General features: G+C 39.8%; 1 protein-coding gene across 2 annotated transcripts in view; it reads left to right on the top strand.

Moving 5' to 3' along the window:
* Positions 1-22,304, top strand: part of LOC111866388 (kinesin-like protein KIF14) — a 105,443-nt gene that overhangs the window by 73,453 nt on the left and 9,686 nt on the right. For both annotated transcript variants that reach the window (XM_033752230.1, XM_023855288.2), the window contains exons 7-14: positions 4,293-4,453; positions 5,476-5,679; positions 6,458-6,721; positions 9,159-9,395; positions 9,498-9,633; positions 18,594-18,749; positions 20,205-20,363; positions 21,624-21,764. In XM_033752230.1, coding sequence (XP_033608121.1) covers positions 4,293-4,453; positions 5,476-5,679; positions 6,458-6,721; positions 9,159-9,395; positions 9,498-9,633; positions 18,594-18,749; positions 20,205-20,363; positions 21,624-21,764 — 1,458 coding nt within the window. The remainder of the gene's footprint in view (positions 1-4,292; positions 4,454-5,475; positions 5,680-6,457; positions 6,722-9,158; positions 9,396-9,497; positions 9,634-18,593; positions 18,750-20,204; positions 20,364-21,623; positions 21,765-22,304) is intronic.

Here is a 22,304-nt window from a genome sequence, read left to right as displayed (position 1 = left end):
TATTATTAAAACATGTAGGAAAGCAGCCACTTGCGAGGCCTATACATAGATGGAGAATTCAAAAATGGCTCTTAATAAAGTAGGATGTGAGGGTGAAGACTAGACTCAGCTGGTGCAGAATGGGTCCCAATTATGGACTCTTATGAAATGTGGAAATGACCCTTCTGGTCTCATATAAGGCGGAGAATTTAACCAGATGACGTCTTCAGATGTATTCTGTTCCATAGAATTGGTTTATTTATATTTCCAGGTAATATTGCCCTACCCATAGCCAGTTGCTATACCGACTGTGTTATCAACCCATTTGATTATTGTTCATTTCCTTTTTTTCTTGCCCTTTGGGAAACTTACTGTAAAATAATATTCCCATATCTTTCAAATACCAGGAGACCTGCAAAATGCATATTGTTTTGTTTCTGCCTAATCTTTATGTATGATATTGTTCCTTATTTGACTAGAGGGAACAGGAAGGGTTTCACACTAACCATTTTGGGAGCAAGACATTCACAGATATTCCCAGAGGCCATACAGGATGATGGTCTTTTAGGAGCAATGAGAATTTCATGCTCTTTCAAGTGTGGGAAGAAGTTCAGTTGGCGGGATGATTACAGAAGTGCAAATCTCCGCTGAGAAGCCATTTATCTGTCAGAAAACTAAGTCAGAGTTGAATGACATTATAAGAAGGCAGAGTGGGAGGAAACAGATGTGTGATTTCATCATGATGGCATTGACCTCACGGTCTCATTCTCTGTGCCACACTGTCTGACCATGAAAATGAAAGTAATTCACACATTGCATGTCTTTAGCTTTCAAATGATCTGTAAAAGTTGCCTCTAAAAATATATATTGTATGTATATATGTATTTATATATTGTAATGTTTGCCTCATTTTTGAGCAGTAATTTTCAGTTTGTCATGACCTTGACATCAGTTTATTTTAGTTCACTACTGTTTCACTGAACGCCACTGCACTATCTGTCCTTCCATTTACCACCTTGCTGACAGTTCACACTGCTTTCCCACTCGTGTGCTGGACGCCACTATTAAGGTTGAAGATTAGCTTTAGCCTTGGAAAGTACAGGTACACCATAGTATTTCAGGCAGAAGTGGGTGCTATTAAGGCATGTGCAGTGGAGAATCTAGATAAGGTGATATGGAAATTGAAACATCTGCATTCTTTTGGACAATCAAGCTACAATTAAAGTACTTGACAATTACCAGATCAGTACAAAACTGGTTTGGGACTGCCATCAATCCATTGTGAAAATGGTTGCACATAATAGTGTTCTGTTGATATGGGTGCCAGACAAACAGACTATAAAAAATACTAGTAGCCCTTAACATCACTTGAACATTCAAAGGATTTCCTACAAAGAGAATCTGCCAGAAGAACTAGGGAATTATTGAAACTAAAATAGAAACCAGTTATTGTGGGTGACAGGATTACTTGAAGGACACTGCCAGCCGAAAGGACACCTTTTCAAATTGGGATTAACCAACAGTCCCAGTTATGAGAAGGTACCTGGAAAAAGATGAATCAGCCATGTCCTATGTGATTGTGAGGCCATAGCTTACATAAGATTTTCACATGGGCCACTACTATACTTTGTTGAAAGTGTAGGATTGTTGAGGGGTTGAAACAGAGGGAGATGCACAATAGATCCCAGCTGGTCATGCCACAACGATGGGTCAGGGCAGACCCCTTATTCATTCATAACTTAACTGACTCAGCTCATGAATTCCTCACATTTCTGTTCAGGCATAGTCATTCTGGAAACTTATGGCTGGAAGCACAAGCTGTGCCATTTGGGAACAGTGCATAACCCCTCCCCCCTCTTGTTTTGTTTTTGAAACTGTTATAGAGAATATCAGAGAGTAAATTGTATGTGAAAACATAACCCTTCAAGGGCTAACTTGAGCAAATGCCACCATCTGTCTCTTGCTAGAAGATTTGTTATTGCCAAAGAAGTGTGTCACATTATTACAATCCATGCCAAAGGAGCTTTTTCCCTACAAGAATCATTTGGTATCTTCAGAATTGTTCAACACAGAAAATTGCAAATAGTATTCACAGAAATTTCCATGACAATTCAACAAAAGAAATTGAAAACTATCTTTAACAATCTCATGTGAAAGGCAAGATTTTTTATAAGGCTCAGGGAGTTTTTCAATTATTGATTTTTCTCCTGAAAAACGGTCTTTCACAGACTTCTTCAGAATCAGTGCACCAGCTGAAAATTCTTATGCGAGGGTTGGAACTTTAATAGTGGCAACTATTTATTTACAACTGATACAAAACAGACGCATGTTTCAAAGTTTAACTGTCCTTCAATGTAGTCACCAGCATTGTGTACAACCCGTTGCCAGTGATGTGGAAGTCGTAGGATACCTTTAGCAGCGCCTGTTGTGTTGATAGTTCGAATGGAGCGGTCTACTACCTGAAGAATCTCTGGAACAGTTGTGAAGCGAATGCCACGAAGTGGTTCCTTCATCTTAAGAATCAAGTCGAAGNATCACAGTTATACACGAGAATCACCATAACTTTCACATTGCTGGGGTTCTGGCAAACTTTTGATTTTCGTGGTGACCCGAAATGACGCCATTTGTTCGATTGGTGTTTCATTTGTGGCTCATACTATTTGGCCCATGCCTCATCCAGCATAATGATACGGCGTAAGAAAGCCTCTCCTTCGTGCTCATAGTGCTCCAAGTGGTTACTAGCAGCGTCATATGGTAGCCATTTCGGCATTTCCGTCAAATCATGCGGAACCCATTGTGATGCAATTTTTCTCATGCCCAGGCGTTCCTTCAGAATATGAAGCACAGTCGTATGTGCTAATCCTGTCTCTCGGGCCAGCTCACAAATTGTATGGTGTCGCTCTCCAGTAACACGAAAAGAGCATACACTTCCTCTTCATTGACACTAGGACAAACTGGCCGACACATGTCTGCCACATTTTGGCGTCCCTCGTTGAAGGCTTTTACCCACCTTGCCACTGTTCTGTAAAGCAATGCAGGCAGATTCCCTGTAAGCCTCTTTAAGACCTTAATGACACTGTCGTGCTGTATGGCCTCTGGACCATTCAATTTTTATCCAACTCTGTTCCTGTTTCGAAAACATCATGACAACACTACATTAGACCACCAGCTAACACGAGGCTCTGTTCTTCTCATCACTGCGCATGTGTGTGATGTGGGAAGGGAGAGTCCATTTGCTCTGAGGTAAGGTAGGTATGTAACTAACGTGTGGTATAAGCGACATTATTTGGTTCCGTTGCATGGCGTCTCTACAGCAGTGTTGCCACTATTGAAGTTCCAACCCTCATATAGTATGTATTGTGTACTATACCAGTGACAGCTGCTGAACCTGAAATATGATTTCCTGCATCAAATAGAATCAAGTCCTTCCATAGAAGCATAAAAAGTGAGAGACAGGTAAATTGTTAGCTATATTGATGGTGAAAGAGGAGCTCATAGAGACATTGCCTGACTTAAGCAACCAACTTGTGTATAAATTCATACAACTGAAGACCAGGTGAACAGACTTTTTGTAGAGATGTAGGGACAGTAGTGAGTGTGGATGGTAAAAGAATGTGTAGGAAGCTATGTAAAATGTTAGTAAATATGTATTGAAAATAAACATAATATTATACCAATACAGAATAATAAATAATAAGTAATTGTGGACAAGAACTGAAGGATGACAGAGTTCAGAGAAAGTTTTCAAATAGTGAGAGGGAAATGACATTCAGCCAGTCAGAAATTTTACGCCTTTCCTTCCATGCTTCTGCATATCTTTCAGTAACATCCATATTAATTTTCACAAATATCATATGAAGTTTTGTGAAAACTACATGGTAGCACATGCATGTTATTAAACTGACTTCAAATTCTTAGTAGCAACATTGGTTTCAATGGTTCTGAACCCCTGGATACAGACATTTAGCAATAATAAATGTACCAGAATTGGATAATTTTGTATTACATTTTATTTGGTCCCCCCCCCCCCAGAAAAATGAGGCACAAACCACTACGGGGATGATGATGGTCTCATAATCCTTGAATCAAAATGTCGGAACTTAAAAATATAAAATGAAAGCCTTCTTAGTTGTGAAGGTGAAAGCTACTACATGATCTGAGGCTGCAGGAACAGCCTGGACCATTGCAGATAAAACTGTCAATTATTCTTTGAACAGAATTTCTGCTATTACTTTGTAGTCAACAATAAGGACTTGAGCCCATAAATAGTTAATCAGGAATTGGTGGTGATATAAGATTTCTGTGATTTGCAGGAGAGTCTTGGTGGTAATTCACAAACCACAATGTTGGCAACCATCAGTCCAGCAAACACACATCTGGATGAGACATTAGCTACACTTCGTTATGCTGGTCAGGCAAGGACAATTGTCAATCGAATGCGTGTCAATGAGGATCCACATGACCGCCTTATCAGGTTTGTTCTCTTGTAAAGAAAGTCATCAGTCATTTTTCTTATTTTATGTAAGTTGTACCGAAAGTCATGAGCAACTTTTTTTTGGCATGCAACCTGGGAACAGCAGACGAAAGAGAGTATGGTTGTAGGTGGAACCAGCTGTTGGTTAACCTTGAGTGTCTTGTGACGTCAATAGCTTGCATCATGTGACCAGTATCACTCCTAACAAGATGGCCGACGATATGTCGTTTCACCAGCGTGCTGTCATCGAATTTCTTGTGAAAGAGGAAATTGATCAAATGCATGCCCTAGTCCCTTTTAAGAACAGTCCTTTGTGTCACTCTTATTCTCAGCTCTGGCATGGACATTTAGAACAATAATAAACCAGTAGTAGTGGGTCATTCCATATTAAATCAACACTGTTTAGGGACAAAATTTTCNCCCTAGTCCCTTTTAAGAACAGTCCTTTGTGTCACTCTTATTCTCAACTCTGGCATGGACATTTAGAACAATAATAAAAAACCAGTGACCTCATAGTAGTGGGTCAAAGTCTCCCTAAAATATTCCCTTGTTCTGATTCATTAGAGTGCTTATAACTCTGGTCTTAACTAAGAGAGCTCATTCTTGTACCAATTGTTATCTTTTAAGTATGGCATTCACTTGGTGTTTCACTCAATATTTTAGGCTCATTAATGTTTTGGCCTTGACCTATGACCTTAGTTTATGAAGAACCGTGTAGTCACATTTATGCAAGTTTTTCGCACTACACTTAGTGTTTGTTTCAATACATCTTTGGAAAATATTGTGTTGGAACTTGAAATTGATGAGAAGGAATGATTTTCTATTGGTTATTTGTCTTATTGGGCATGATGAATTTTCTTGTTACCTGTACATATATGCTGCAGGGCATCATGTCTCATCCAGCCTTTCAATTCATTCCTGATGCCAGTACAGTACTTCCTTGCCTCGCAAAGTCTGTAGTGGTTTGGTCAAATCCCTTTTAATTCCCATTTCAGTATGAATGAGTTAAATAATGATTTCAGAGAACTGCAAGCAGAAGTTAAGCGTTTACGTGCCTTACGGGAAGACTATGAACGTCAGATGAAGAGTGGAGTGCCTCGCCGATTACTACAGCCAAATAGGACTGATTTAAGTGACAAAGACCATGAGATTGAGATTCTGAAGGAACAGCTCAAACAGAGTGAAGAACAACTCAGACAGTCTGAGGAAATGGCAAAGGCTCAGAAGTAAGTCACAGTAGCTGTTGCTAAGTAATGGCAGTCAAGTGGTTAAGCATGTTTTTGTTTCAAATTATTATGTAACGCTCCAGTCCTCAGAAGTCACTTGTTGGGCCAGAGTTGCAGATTCTTGTTTCTTGTTTAACTCACTTAGGTTTCTTCTCCCCCCCCCGGGCAGAAAGCCCAGTTGTCATATTTATTCATTATATAGTCTAGTCTGCTTTTTGTTCAACCTTTAAAATCATAGAGTAGCTTCCATCTACTGCCATATCAGCATAATGGTATTTTATATCAATGTCACCAGTGAACAGTGTATTACTGAAATTATTCTAAATATGTAGGATGTGAAGGGCAGAACCACTTGGCTTCATATCTCCAAGGCACTGGTTATAGACTGGAAACAAATTCGGCTGCAGCTAGCAGAGAAGTTCATATGAATGATTAAAAGCCTCCAAAATACTTTTTTTCTCTCACTCTTATCTTTATTGGCATTAAATTTCATACCATTGAAGTCATAGCAATTTTGTTCACTACATTATTAGCACATAATTTGTACTTGAATGAATGAACACTTTGGCATATCCTTATTCAGTTTGGGACTTCTTTTATTTTCAGACCTTTCCGACTGAACATTCTATTCATTGGACCAAATGTCTTGTAAAGAAAAAATCAGTTATCATTCCATAGCTAATTTGAGACAGATACTGTGAATGTGTTCATTAAGAGCTTAGAAGAGCTATGCTTATTGATGAGGGCCAGTCACATCAGTTACACATTTACATTCCAGGTCATGGACAGAACGTCTTCAAGAGGCTGGGAAACGGAAATCTGCTGAACTGAATCACCTTCAGCGCTGTGGATTGGCGCTGAAGCTTGACTGGCAGCAGCAGTCACCTTGTATAGTGAACCTAATAGCTGACCCCAGCCTCTCAGGCACCTTACTGTACCTCCTGCCAGTGGGTATTGTCCATATTGGCCGGTTAGGTGCAACAACTGGGGATCAACAACCAGACATTGCTCTCAGTGGACCTTTAGTTCAGCCACACCACTGGTATGATTAATGGACCTAAAAGTTCACTCATCTGCTAAAGTGATAAGATAAGCAAAACGAAACACAATCAAAACCCATTAAACCTAACTTTAGACTATCAGATAACTCTGTCCGAAGAGTATCCGACCTTGGGCCAGGAAAATAAAGTTCTGTATCTGGTTGGTGACAATACCTAATCCCCTTCAAAGCAGGCCCCTTGTGACTCCACACATTTAGCCCAGCAGTCCTTCCATTGCTGGAAGCAATTTTGGAATGGCATGCAGCTGCGCCATCGCGTTCTGTATGATGTCCTCGTGGCTGTCAAAACGGGAGCTTTTTACCGGTGTCTTCAATCTCGGGAACAGCCAGAAACCACAAGGAGCCATCTCAGGAGAGTAGGGAGCCTGGCGAACCTGCGGAATGCCGTGCTTGGCCAGGAAACCCTGGATCAGGTGTGATGAATGAGCTGGGGCGTTGTCATAATGCAGCTGCCAGTTGTGTGCGTCCCACAGCTCCTGTTTCTTGTGCCAAACTGTATCATGAAGGTGGCAGAGGACTTCTTGGTACTACTCCTTATTGACAATTTGGCCTAGTGGTGCGTACTCATGATGCAGAACACCCCGGTAATTGAAACAAAAACAGTCACTATCACCTTCACATTGCTCCTCACCTGTTGTTCTTTTTTGGGCCTCGGGGATGTTGGATGCATCCATTGTGATGCCTGGACCTTGGTTTCCGAGTGACTGCCATTGCATCATTGCCAAAAGCCTGCTGAATTTGCGAATTGTTTCTGCTTGGGTATCCCCAAGTTTCTGACAAAACTGGATGCAGTATTGCTGCTCCAAGCGTTCTGTCATCTTGAGCAAAACGAGAATGTGACGGACACGTGTTACACCACTTTGCTATCTGGCAGCCACAGTCGCATCCGGCGGTGTTGTGCGTCAGCAAAAATTAACGCATGTGCATGAAAGTCCCTTCTACCACTACGCTCAGTTTCCCCACCCCTTTGGCCATTACTTACAGCGGAAAAAAATAAAGTCGGATACTTTTTGGACAGCGGTGTACAGGTAGTAGCACTTCATTTCCTGCATATGAGATGTAATGGTTATACTGTCATGCCTTAGTTTTCACAGTGTTGTTTGCCTAAATAGGTCACATAGCATCAAAGTAGGGTGGGTAGTAATGTGTACTAACCCTTAGCGTATGATATAGCCATGCTTGCACTTGTGCCCATTTAGTTCTGCAGTATCAAACTGACTTACAAAGAAATTTCCACATAATTTTCTTTTAGGGAACGATGTATTTAAACATTGAATTGAGGAAAATGTTAAATTGAGATAATATAACATTGAGATTATTGCCTTGAGAACATTGAAATGATTGTTTGATGAGGGAATTCCTTAAATCGAAGCGCTCTAAATGGGAGTTCCAGTATGTATTTTTTCGTGACTTTGCTCAGTCTCTTTATTGAATGTTGGGATAATATCCTGAAAGTTAGCTCAAGTGGTAATGCTCCCGACTTATATTCAGGAGGTGCTTCATTTGAATTTTGGCTGAAACACCAAATGTCCTGGCTGAGGTTGTGATTTTCCTCAGTCTGTTCCGACACACCAGAGTAGTGCCCCAAAGTATGACATGACCACTTCCACGGCCTTTCCAATTCATTATTCACTATCAGCTGATCATTTTATACTATATAATTTGAGTTAGTTAGTTAGTTAGTTATTTAGAGAGGGTGGGTTTCCCCATGCACCGCGACCAGTTTGATCTATTGTGCTTCCCTCTATGGTATTCTACCAGTCTCTTTACCCTACCGATAAATGGTGCGTACCATCAGTCCCGCCGAGCAAGCGAGTTCGGCCACTTGCTTAGCGGTGTCTATAATGCTTCCCCCATCTATCAGAGGCCTTAGAGACTATTGTTGGGCGGGAAACGTCCTGGAATTTGGCTCAGTGATCCCCTTTGGGGATATGAGGTTCTTTTACGTGCCGTAAAGTTATGACACGGGACACACAGCTTAAAGTCCCTCCTGGAGGACTTGTTCCCTGAATTTTTCCGCCCTTAAAAATTCGACCACCTCCGCCAGGTATTTGAACCCGCGTACCACGAGTCATGAGGTGGGAACGTTACCTCTAGACTACGGAGGCCGCTTAATTTGAGTTACTGACAGCATTGTTAAACAAACTACAAGTATGTAAATAAATAGTATCTTTAAATTAGCCTTATGAGCTCTTCACCAAACTCCATCCTATCACCATTTGCAGCCATCCTCATATGTTGTCTAATCCATCATAATCATTGAAATTTAATATTCCTGAAACAGTATACTAGTGTAGTAAACAAATTGCATGTGTTGCAACATATCATAAAGACTTAAAAAGCTCCACTTGCTTATAACCTCAGTGCTGTTGCAAGTAAGTTTCATACAGTTATGTTTATATTACTTCGTTGGTTGCAGTACGATTGAGAATAAAGACTCAAAATTAACTCTCATTCCGGGATATGGCAGTGAGACATTTGTAAATGGAGAATTAGCAAAGGAACGAACTGATCTTCATCATGGAGATCGCTTAGTCGTAGGAGGAAACCATTACTTTCGAGTGAGCAACCCATATGAAAGGAGCACCACAAGTACAGGACAGTTGGTGGACTATGAATTTGCACACCAGGAAATCCTCAAGGTTCAAGAAAAAAAGTAAGACATTCTTTGTTACATGTTAAGTATAATGTTGTTGGTGACCAGATATTGCAGCCCATTCTTTGAAATGAATGTGTTACATATGTTCTTGTTTTTCAGACTTCAAGCAGAGCTGAATGAGGCAAAGGGACAGGCTATTCAAGAACTGGAAGAAGTTAAGAAAGAGGCAAAAAGACAGTTAGGCTGTCAGAGAATGAATTATGAGGAACAGCTCAAACAAATGGGCATTACATTAGTAAGTGGAATTTGAATATTACTAATAAAGTAACATGATTTCATATTGTCACAGTATGTTACTACTCAGGTTTGGGGGGCCTGCTTTTGTCTCAGACACCTACATGACTATGCTGTCATTCTCGCTCTGGTAATTAGAATCCAACCAGTAATACCAAACTCCATATAGAACATGAACCTCAGCAGTTCAGTCTAGTTCATGTCCTCACAACTTGCTTCACCTTACATTGTTCTCAGTATTATGTGTTCCTGGAAAGAAATGCATAAAATCAACACATAATGGAGGAACCATGTCTGTATCCCCATGTTTCATCTCCGACACTAATCAATTTCTGGGATATTGGGTGTCTACACTGAAAGTAACAAGGCAATGCAACACCTACTTTACATGAGGCTCAGACTTAATTACCTATTTTAATCACAGTGTTCATCATACAAACACCTGATACAAAACATAAATATGTAGCTCTCTGTGGGATCAACTTTAGTGGACAGGTGTATGTTATGGTGAATTATCAGTGAAATATAGAGGAAAAAGATATAATTTCTGACTATAGATTGCGATTACCTTTGCAACAATAGATTTGTATTTTCAATAAATGAGGTATTCAAAATACCATGGATTAGATGGGCAGGGTATGTAGCATGAATGAGGGCAAAGAAGAGTTCATATAGGATATTGGTGGGAAAGCCAGAAGGAAAGACACCACTGGGAAGATGAAGGCATACGTGGGTGGACAATATTAGAATGGATCTTAGAGAGATAGGATGGGATGGTATGGATTGGATTGTTCTGGCTCAGGATATGGACCAGTGGAGGGCTCTTGTGGACACAGTAATGAACCTTCGGGTTCCATAAAATGCTTGGAAGTTCTTGAGTAGCTGCACGATTGGCAGCTTCTCAAGAAGGGCTCAGTTCCATGAGTGAGTGAATGAAAATACCATGTTTACTTCTGTAATTTATGCACTTCTTTAATCAGAAATTTATGTCTGAAAGCTGTTATGCATAAAATATGCGAACAGTACTTTGCCTAATATAGTTTTACATATTAGGTTGGAGTAAAGAAAGTGGCTACAAGACTACTGATGAAAAGATGGACTGTGCGAGAAAAATAAGTGATTCCCATCAATTTTTGTTTTGTGTAAGATGACATAATTAATTTTATTAATGGATGACTTGTTACAGTTATTGTGTTTTTGGACAGTATTTCTCATCCTGTTCCCCCCCCCCCTTAAAACACAATGTTTTGGAAACTGGATTCTGCCTTGGTCTTCAGGTAAAAACCTACTCACTTGGGCTGAATTGATGAATCCAGTCTCTGAAACAAGTTAAAATTAAAAATAGGATGATGTATAATGTCCAACGATACAATAATTGTTTTTATATACCATTGTCACAAAGTTTTAGATCTCATTTGCATGACTTGTATATTAATCCATTCAGCAAACAACCGTTTCTCTTGACCAAATTTACAAAATCATCAAGTTCTTGCACATTTAATAATAATACATTGGCAGGGTGTGAAATTTATTTCTGCAGGTTGTACGTTTTCATTTATTAAGTATTTGAAACAAACTAAACAATTCTGCTGGTCCGTTTCATTGAGTAAAATGATACATGACTCCTCCCATACAGAATTAAAGCAAATCATAGGAGTCAATGCCTTGTAGTTCCAGCTACTCACTAACAGCCACACACGAGATCTGAAATTTGACTGAGAATCCAGTGTCTGTTTCAACTGTAATTTTGCAGTCCCCTTACATTGATAACATCTTTAGGATAGGTACCAGCAGACAAAAGCCTATGGATGTCACTGGGTGAAGGAGTTCTGCAGTGTATGCCTTTTATTCTTTCTCTTTTTTCCTTCTGTGTTCAGCAACATGCTAATGGTCATCAGCAAGTCCATGTTACTGTATTTTTTGTGAGCTGAATCGACCAGTTCCTCTGTCAACAATATTGTCATATATATAACAGAAAGTGGCTCAGAGGCCTAAACACATATCGGTTCAAACTGAGAGTGTATAAATCAAGGGGTATACAGTACACAGAGGTCCAGATTACATGAGTGATTACTAATATTTATATCTACCCAAAGATTTGCAGCTAAAGATTCGGAGTAAAAATCCAACATTTATTTTTTTTCCCCTGAAATTTCTTGCCTAAAAGGAGGTATGCATGAATTGTGCAAGTAAATATGGTATAGAGAACATATTTTTAAGGCATGTACTTCAGAATGGAAATAACCTTTCCACTCATTGTCCTGCCTTCTCCTCAGTCCTTCCAAATTGGGTCCCTACCAAAATTTTGTATGTACTTTATGTTTCTCACATGAACTAATTTATCATTCCTTGATTAAATTAACTGTAACCTAAAGATTTTTAATTTGCATGTGGGAGAAATATAATAAATGTAATGAATAAATAAACAAAATGAAGTTGCACATTTAACTAATGTGTGCCCATTGCAGAGGCTTCTTGCAAATTTTCCTAACAAGATTATTTTTTATGGTGAGGAGTTGTTAGTCCCACGCCCAACCTCAAAGCTGGAGGACCACCCCTTGTCGGCTGTATGCGACTGCTTATTCAGTATATTCGCAGCTACCATCCATACCTGGAGGGTGTCTCCTCTATCTGCAACCTGAGGATGTGCCATGCCGTGGTGACAAGGGATCCCAACAGAAGATAAAATTGATGACATAAAGGACAGGCTCTGTGAAGAACTAGCACATGTATTTAGTATTTGATAAATTCCCAAGGTTCATTCATTCATCTGTAATCTGTCAAAACGACAGGTCCACAGTCTTTTCCAAAACAGTTCCTCCACTTGATGCGATCTAGAGCTTTCTCCTTCAAATGAAAATATCCTCTTTTGTCCCCAAGGTCATCCAGCATCTTCTTACGTCTTCTTCCTTGTCTTCTGGTCACTTCTATCCGCCCCTCTATCTTTCCTTCAATTACTTCTATTAGAAGGCAGTTACTGCATAAGATATGACTAATCCAATTAGCCTTCTGTTTTCTTATTTCGTGTAGGATATTCCTCTGCTCGCTGACTCTAAATAACACTTCTTCATTTCTCACATAATTGGTCCAACTGATCTTCTCCATCCTTCTCCAACACCACATTTCGAAGCTTTCCAGGTGTTTCTGATCTACTGCCCTAAGTGTCCAAGTTTCAGCCCCATACAAAGCGATGCTCCAAACGTAGCATTTTACTAGTTTCTTTCTCAAATTTAAGTCCAGTTTGCTGGTAAAAAGACTCTTCTTCTTGCTAATTGCAGCTTTTGCCATGGCAATCCTAGATGTAATTTCACACGTACACCTTCCATCATCTGTTAACAAGCTACCCAAATATTTAAAACATTTCACATTCTCCAGTTGTTTTTGGTCTACTGGGGTTGCTTGTCTCGAAATTTTCATTACTTTTGTTACGTTTGTTTTTTCCAAGGTACCATATGAAAATTTTATTAGGAGATTTCAATGCTAAAGTCGGTAGGGAAGATATTTTCAAACCGATTGTGAATGAGAGTTTGCATGAAATTAGTAATGATAATGAAGTTAGAGTAGTAAACTTTGTCATACCAAAAAATCTTACAGTCAAAAGTACAATGTTCCCACCTCATAACATTCATAAATGTACTTGGGACATCTCCTGTTGGGAAGACACACGATCAAATTGATCATATTTTGATAGGTAGGAGATGGCATTCAAGTATACTTGATGTTCAATCATTCAGGGCAGCAGATTGTGACATTGACACGTACCTGGTGGTGGCAAAGGTTATGCAAAGACTGGCAGTGAGTAAGCAAACAACACACAGAGCTCATACTCGTATGTAGAGGTTCAATCTCAAGAAATTAAAAGAGGTAGAGGGTAAGGAGCAGTACCATATTGATATCTCAGATATGTTTAGCAGCTTTGGTAATCTTAGACACTGCGATGGATGTTAATGAAGATTGGGAAAGTATCAGAGAGAATATAAAAATGGCTGCCAAAGAGAGTCTAGGTTATTATGAACCGAAGAAGCATAAGCCATGGTTCAATGAAGGATGCTCAAAATTATTAGATCAAAGAAAGCAGACCAAATTGCAATGGTTACAGGATCCAAGTGAGTTAAATGGGGATAATCTAAACAATATAAGATGTGAAACCAGCAGGCATTTCAAGAATAAAAAGAGGGAATATCTGAAAGAAAGAAAATTGATGAGCTTGCAACGAACACTAAGGACAAGAACATGAGAGACCAGTATAGAGGAATAAATGACTTCAAGAGGGGTTACCAACCTAGAAGTAACTTTGTGAAGGATGAGAATGGTTATGTGCAGATTCCCGCAACATTTTGAACAGGTGGAAGAACTACTTCTCTCAGTTATTGAATATGCATAAGGTCAGTGATGTTAGGCAGATAGAAATACATACAGATGAGCTGTTAGTTCCTGATCCTAGCCCTTTTGAGGTTGAAGTTGATATTGCGAAATTGAAAGATATAAATCACCAGGTAGTGATCAAATTCCAGCATAACTTATGCAAGCAGCAGGTGAAATATTACATTCTAAGATCTATAAGCTAATTACTTTTATTTGGCATAAGGGAAAAATTGCCAGATCAGTGAAAGGAGTCTATTATTGTACCAGTTCACAAGAAGGCTGACAAAACTGACTGTAGCAATTATCATTGGATATCACTGCTACTAACTTCATCCAAAATTTTATCCAATATTCTTCCTTCAGTATTAAATCCATACATAGATGAAATTATTGGGGATCATCGGTGTGGGTTTTGACATAACAGATCAACTACACATCAGAGCTTTTGCATTCTTCAGATACTGGAGAAAAACGGGAGTACAGTGAGGCAGTACATCAGCTATTCGTAGACTTCAAGAAAGCCTATGATTCAGTTAGGAGGGAAGTATTGTATGATATTCTGATAGAGTTTGGGATACCCATAAAACTAGTTAGGTTGATTAAAATGTGTTTAAACGGAACGTATAGTAAAGTCCATGTATGTACACATTTTTCTCATAATTGTCCTATCCAGAATGGTCTAAAAGGAAGAGATGCATTCCCACTGCTTATAAACTTTGCTTTAGAATATGCCATTAGGAAGCTCAAGAGAAACCAGGTGGGACTGAAATTGGTCTATGCTGATGATGTAAATCTACTGGGTGATAAAGAACACACATACTACTCTGTCCAAAAAGTATCTGACCTTGGGCCAGGAAAACAAAGCTCTGTATCTGGGTGGTTACAATACCTAATCCCATTCAAAGTAGGCACCTTGTGACTCCACACAGTTAGTCCAGCAGTCCTTCCATTGCTGGAAGCAATTCTGGAAGGGTTCTTTTGGAATGGCGTGCAGCTGTGCCATCGTGTTCTGTATGATGTCCTCATGGCTGTCAAAATGGTAGCCTTTTAGCAGTGTCTTCAATCTTGGGAATAGCTAGAAATCACAAGGAGCCATGTCAGGAGAGTATGGAGCCTGGCAAACCTGAGGAATGCCATGCCTGGCCAGGAAACCCTGGATCAGGCATGATGAATGAGCTGGGGCATTGTCATGATGCAGCTGCCAGTTGTGTGTGTCTCAGAGCTCCGGTCTCTTGCACTGAATTGCATAATGCAGATGGCGGAGGACTTCTTGGTAATACTCCTTATTGACAGTTTGGCCTAGTGGTGCATATTCAGGATGCACAACACCCTGGTAATCGAAAGAAACAGTCAGTATCACCTTCACATTGCTCCAAACCTGTCGTGCTTTTTGGGGCCTCAGGGATGTTGGTTGCTTCCATTGTGACGCCTGGATCTTGGTTTCCAGGTCATATTCGTACACCCATGACTCGTCACCAGTGATCACAGTCTTCAGGAACTCAGGATTCCTGTTGGCGCACTCCAGCATATCCTGCACAACCTCAAGGCGGGGTTTCTGCTCCGGCGAAAGCAGCTTGGACACAAATTTTTCCGCCACTCTTTGCATGCCCAAATCCTCAGTTAAAATTGTGTTTGAGGTACCTCTGCTGGTCCCAACCTCATCAGCAACTTCTCGGATGGTCAAACGACGGTCCTCCATGTTCAGTGTCTGCACTTTTTCAATGACATCAGCATTTTGGCTCATTGATGGTCTCCAGGAACACTGGTCACTGTCTGCCGACATACGGCCAACGTTAATGCGGTTGGACCACTCTTTAATTTGAGTGACCCCCCCCACTGCATCATCGCCGAAAGCCTGCTGAATTTTGCGGATTGTTTCCGCTTGGGTATCCCCAAGTTTCTGACAAAACTTGATGCAGAATCATTGCTCCAAGCATTCTGTCATTTTGAGCGAAACGAGAATGCAACGAACATGTGTTATGCCACTTCACTATCTGGCAGCCACAGATGCATCCAGCGGTGTTGCAAGTCAGCAAAAAATCACATGTGCATGATAGTCCTTCTACCACTACACTCAGTTTCCCCACCCTTTGGCCATTACTTACAGCGGCAAAAAATAAAGTTTGATACTTCTTGGACAGCAGTGTACTTTAATTGATGCTAGTAAGGAGGTTGATCTAGAAATAAACACAGATAAAACTAAATATATGTTGCTGTTGTGCCCTGAAGGCCGACTCCCAGTAACACGTTAAAAGAGTATTTAATTTTTATTTTGGGGGAAAATGTTGGCTAGAATAGAATAAGTACTTTGGGCAATACTAGTAAGACGTATGAAAGAGAATGTAGAGAAGGGTTAAGAAACTTCAAAGAATTTCTACGTATGGAGTTAGACGGACGTTGGCCCGTGACGTGGGGATGTCCTGTCAGCATAATGACGTTGAAGGTATATCGAAATGCTAGCTCTACAAAATCTACACTTGAATGATGGGGGAATGTTTGGAGGTAAAGTGCTTAGCCAAATGGACTAGCTGTAAGGGGGCGTGTCCACCCCCAAGGATCCCAGCCAACGAGAGCCAGCCACCTTGGGACAGAACGTCATTGTAGGCGGACTTCCACCCTCCGGGAAAGTAATGAGTTAGCAAAAATAAAGGTACATAACCTGGGGAGTAAATTAGTATAGGGACGATTCAAACAGTAAATTTGGGCAGTTGTGGCCGAAGGCTATGCGGGGAGAAGCATCGACTGGATGCCGGGCAACGCCATCCGTCTGCAGTCTCAACGCAAAGTAAGTGGAACTACTCTTATCGTCATGCTATTTAATTGTGATATTATTAAAGTGTATCTCCTCCAATGGGACATGAGTTAGGAACGTTACGACAAGTGTACAGGGCGTAAGAGTGACTCATCGGAGAGATGCAGAGGTAGACATGTGTAATATAGAGACTGCAGAGGGTGTATCTAGATGCAGGGAAGATCGCTGCAGGGATGTGTAAAGATATTATATATATATATATATATATGCAGGGGATGAGAGAAGTGTAGTGGAGATACATGGATGAGTAGAATAGGGAAAAGAGGAGACTAGTGACCCGCAACTGGGTGAAAGGAAGGCAAAGATGCAGCCCAAAAATCGCCTAGAAAGGCGTAATATGTAATCCGACACCAGTCAGCTCTCTATAATGTATATAGCTGTAATTTGATTGTCTATAACTAATATAGGGTAGCATAGGGTGAGAATGTGGATTTTTGTTGATGTGATTTCCTTCCTTACCGCATTTCGCACCTGTGCCCTCCTGACATGCCCTGTGAACTGTGCACACCTAGCCAATGAAGGAACGGCCGAGGCAGTAATTTAACCGTTTTCTTAACCTCCCCCCTGTTATGGCAGTACAGTTGCTATCTCATCGCCAGAATGCAGGGCAGAATCAGGACAAATAGATAGATAACAGATCTGCAGCGGCCCGGTTTCAATCTTGGGTCTGGTCAAGTGGGATTTGTGGTGGACAGGTTTTCTCCGAGTACTTCGGTTTACCCTGCCAATATTCATTCCACCAGTTGCTCCACAATCATCCTCACCTATCATTTGGGGCTGGTACAGTAGGCCAGAAGTGGCTGCGGTACAAGGGACTTAGTCCCACCCCACTAACATTAAAAAAAAGAAATGAGATAACAGATGTTTTGAAAGTGTAGCACTGTTCAGATATTTGGAAGCAACTATAACAAATCAAAACCTGATTCAGGAAGAAAATAGGAGGTTGAACTCGGGTAATGCTTGTTACCATTCATTCCAGAAACTTTTGTCTTCTCATTTGCTGTCTAAAAATATAAAATCAGAATATACAAAATTATAATTTTGCCTGTGGTTCTGTACAGGTGTGATCTTGGTCTCTGACTTTAAGGGAGTAAAATAGACTGAGGGCATTTGAGAACAGGGTGCTGAGGAGAATATTTGGACCGAAGAGAGATTAAGTGACAGGAGGTTGGGGGAAACTGCATGAGGAGTTTCATAACTTCTACACTTCTCCAAGTATAATTAGAATGGTCAAGTCAAGGATGATGAGATTGGAAGGGCATGTAGCACGAATGGGGAGAAGATGAATGCATGTAGGATATTGGTGGGAAGGCTGGAAGGAAGGAGACCATTGGGATAACCAAGACTTAGGTGGGTGAACAATATTAAAATGGATAGGATGGGATGCTATGGTGTGGATTGGATTGATCTGGATCAGAAGAGGGACATGTGGAGGGCTCTTGTGAACATGGTAATAAACCTTCAGGCTCCATAAAATGTTTGAAGTTCTTGAGTAGTTGCATAATTGGCAGCTTCTCAAAAAGGGCACAGCTCCATGAGTGAGTGAGTGAGTTCCCATTGCAGAAAAGGAAATTGATATAATTCATATTTAATGTCCTTCAGTAGTGCAGACATCAGCCATATTTATTTCTCTTAGTGGTCAGTGAAGAAACAAAAAGTCCACCAAAGATATGTTGAAAATGTTAACTTTCAATTGTTTATGTTTATTGTGCTATGTGCTTTTTTGGTCTGCTTCTATTTTGAGTGATTTTGAACAGAAATATTAATACATTCATTCTTTACAGGAGGAGCAAAAAAATGCTCTATCTATAATCCAAAGCAAGAAAGATGAACTGGAGACACAAAATAACATGTTAGAAGCTGAGGCTCAAAGGAGGAAAGCTGCTCACGAAACAACCACAGACTTCATTGTGATACCATACAGATCAGACTTCTTGAAGGTAGGATTCTTACAAATGAATGCTTTGACACATCTGTGTTTGTCTTCAGACTACCTGCAGGTAATATTACAAGCAGAAGACCTGGCAAGACTCTGTTTCCTGAAAGAAGAGTCTGTGGAAACATACTTTTAACTTCAATCCTCTGCCTCACCACTCTGTCATTTGGAGTAAACAGAATCCATCCTATGAGTTCTCCTGCAACAGAAGAACATCCCTTCATCACTGACATTCATGCCAGTGGAAATTACAGTGTTAATTAGCCTCAAGAATATTGCTGTTGCCTGACGCATGTTTTTGGCCCTTTCTCTAGCCTCTTGTGGTCAGTGGTTTGTGAATGTGACATATATGTACTATGCCTGCACAAGGTACAGATCATGTATTAATGTGTAAGACGCCTCATTCTCATGTTTACTATCATCCCATCATTGGGAAAATAGAAGTCACTAGCCACAAACAACCAGAGACTGGTGAGGAGTCTTCATAATATTACATTGTAGCATCATGTAGCCCATCACTTATTATTCAATAAATGTCATTGGTTCACCATCTTACATGCAGTAACATTAAACTGACCCTCCATAAAGCTCGTATTAGATCCGTAATGACTTATGCTAGTCCCGCCTGGGAGTTTGCGGCAGACACTCATCTAGTGAAATTGCAGCGCCTGCAAAACAAGGTTCTCCGCACGATTGGCAATTTTCCAAGGCGCACACTGGTCCGCAATTTGCACATGGCATTCAAAATTCCGTACGTTTATGATTACATAACAAAATTATGCAGGCAACAAGCAGAAGTCATACAAAATCATGATAATGAGAATGTTCGCAACATCGGACAAGGCGAAGCCCGACACAGAAAGTATAAGAGGCTTAAACTTAGTGGCGATCAGGCCNCTTTCATTCAAAAGAAATATCTGGTCATGAGCCCCAGCTGGGGCTCGACACCAAGACAGACAGACTGACTGACCGTCAGTTGCAACGTGACTCTGACTCTGACTTACATGCAATAGGTCCTTCTAAAACTTATTTAATAGATTCTTACATACACACAATGCAGCTTTTAAACCTTATTTTAAAAGCTTCTCTACATCACACTACATGTTTTGATCAACACTGTTCATCATCATGTTTTTATAATTGGTGGTGGAAACTGCTGTGCTTCCATTTTGTGAGTCTAATATTCAATATAGTCCCATCTATGCATTTGTGTATGTTATGGTCCTGGGTGTCTCTTCCTGTTGTGTTGTGTCTGGACTACAGAAGCTTTTAAATAAGGTTTGAAAGATGCATTGTGTTATGTAAGAAGCTTTTAAATAAGTGATATAGCAAACCTCTGACATTTGTTGAGTAATAAGGATAAGATTTTATTAACTGATTAGTAAGTAAACTTGATATTTCTGCTTACCAAACTGTAACAACATTATGTTCTTGTAAATGATACTGCCTCTTTGCTTAGGAAATTGAAGCTGCTTTAAATGAAACTGTGGTGGAGAATGAAAACATCCTGAAACTGGAAACTAGTCTCTCTGAGAGCTCTGACTGTACAGGTCTCCATGAACTTATAGTAGCAGTACAAGAAGCTAACCAACGTTGCAGAGAGCTACACATTAATTTTGTAAGTTGACTGTGATAAGGATAAGCAGAAAAAGGGGAAAATCTCATGATGTGGGTATCTCCAGGTACTTATGTACATTGTTTCTATGCAACACTGCAAGAATAGCCAAAAATTTTTCCCAAGGTACAAATTGTAAGCTATTTATTCCAATAATGTTGTAGCAACAGTTTTTGCAGAAGACTCGTGCATATGATAACAGCAAAATTAACTTTATCTCTTGTACACTGGATTTCTTCTGTTGGAGAACTGTCTTGAAAGAGATGTAAATTTATTCCTGAAAATTCAATTCTTTACTTTTACATTAAGTTTGCAGTCACTTTGCTTTGCAGCAGCAGTGTGCCACTGTTCACTCTCTGCTGTTATATTTTAACGGGATCTAGTTCTTCTTCGATGCTTGCTTCTCACAGATGAATAATTGAGAAATCTGAAACAGTTTTTTATTGCCTTCCCCACTTTTGTATTGATCTGAATCTGACTCATTGACTAATCTGTATATTGTGCTGCCATAATAATATTCATATTTTTCATTCTCAGACCAAGCAAAATAATCAGCTACTTATTTTGCTTGAATGGGTCAGACACCCACATGATAAAATTCTATATTTGGATTGGAATGTGTATTGTTCCATTGACCCTCACTTGACATTGGTTGTAAGATGACATAAGGAACACAAAACATGTAGTTTGTATTATAAGGAATGTCTCAAGTCACAATAAAAGCATTTACAGTGATGTGCTCAAGGTGGAATAACACCACACTGATGTAAGTTAGAGACTTTTAATGATGACAACTAGTACTAGAAGCACTGAAATGTTCATGTCATCATTTCAGTTAGTTTTTGAAGACAGTTTTTTGTAATTCTGGTATATTTGGTGCCTTGACTGAATAAGACAAACAGTACTTGTACAGTTGGCAGGCTGAAAGTAAAATTATTACAATATAAATTGCAACAATTGAGGAATTTTATAAAATGCATAGGATATCTGAATTAACTTCTTAATTCCATACTGTCACGGAATATAGTTCTAATTAAGTACTAGATATGTTGATACCATGACCATGATCCTGCCATTTCTTTAACTACAGTAAAACTTTGAGCAATTCATTCATAATGGTGAATCTACTTCATACAGCATTAAAATGAAAAATGGGAGTATAAGTGTGTTAACAATTTGGGTTGTGTACATAAATTGCTATTGAGTGATAAGCTGAGAAGTTATTACTGTTTCTGTATGTTCACTCAACGTTTCTTTTCGTAGGAATTTCACCAGCAGCACATAATTGGAGAGTCAGGCCTGGAGCCCACAGTAAGAGTCTGTGACACTCTTAAACATCTGGCAGCTTTCTGGAAGCCTGCAAATTTCCTCCAGTGGCTTTGTCAATTGCGTGATTATGAACCAGTTAGTCATTTGCTACCTGTTGCATTACATATTTTCCTGAAATTTAAGACTATACCAGGCTAGCCCAGCCCTTTGCTATAACATAAACACATTGTCTGGAAACATACAAGCAGGGTCAAAGGGAATTCCACAACAGCTGAAGGTGTTTTTCTGTTTCCATCCCCAGTATCCTCATGAGTCACGATGCATTTTCTAATATAAATTTGAAATAACTGACGTCATGAAGAAAGCCTGTCAAGTTATACCATTAGGCCAGAAGTGGCCACAGTACAAGGGACTTAGTCCCACCCCACTAGCAATAAAATAAAAAGTTATACCATGAAAACTTGGAAATAATATTTTGTTTTTGGCACGGGGTGGAACTCCTTTAACCTTTATCGGACGAACGTCATCATATGATGTCGTTAAAAGTTAGGGCAGCTGGCCGAACGTCATCATATGATGTCGCGGATTCCACGCGTATAAGGTTTTTTTTTAATATTATATTAAAAATATAAATTGTTGTTCTATTTACATGATTTTTGGTCACCACCTTTATAA

Source organism: Cryptotermes secundus, unplaced genomic scaffold, assembly GCF_002891405.2.
Source record: "Cryptotermes secundus unplaced genomic scaffold, Csec_1.0 scaffold41, whole genome shotgun sequence".
In the NCBI taxonomy this organism is placed as follows: Eukaryota; Metazoa; Arthropoda; class Insecta; order Blattodea; family Kalotermitidae; genus Cryptotermes; species Cryptotermes secundus.
This window is presented reverse-complemented; position numbering and strand designations above follow the sequence as displayed.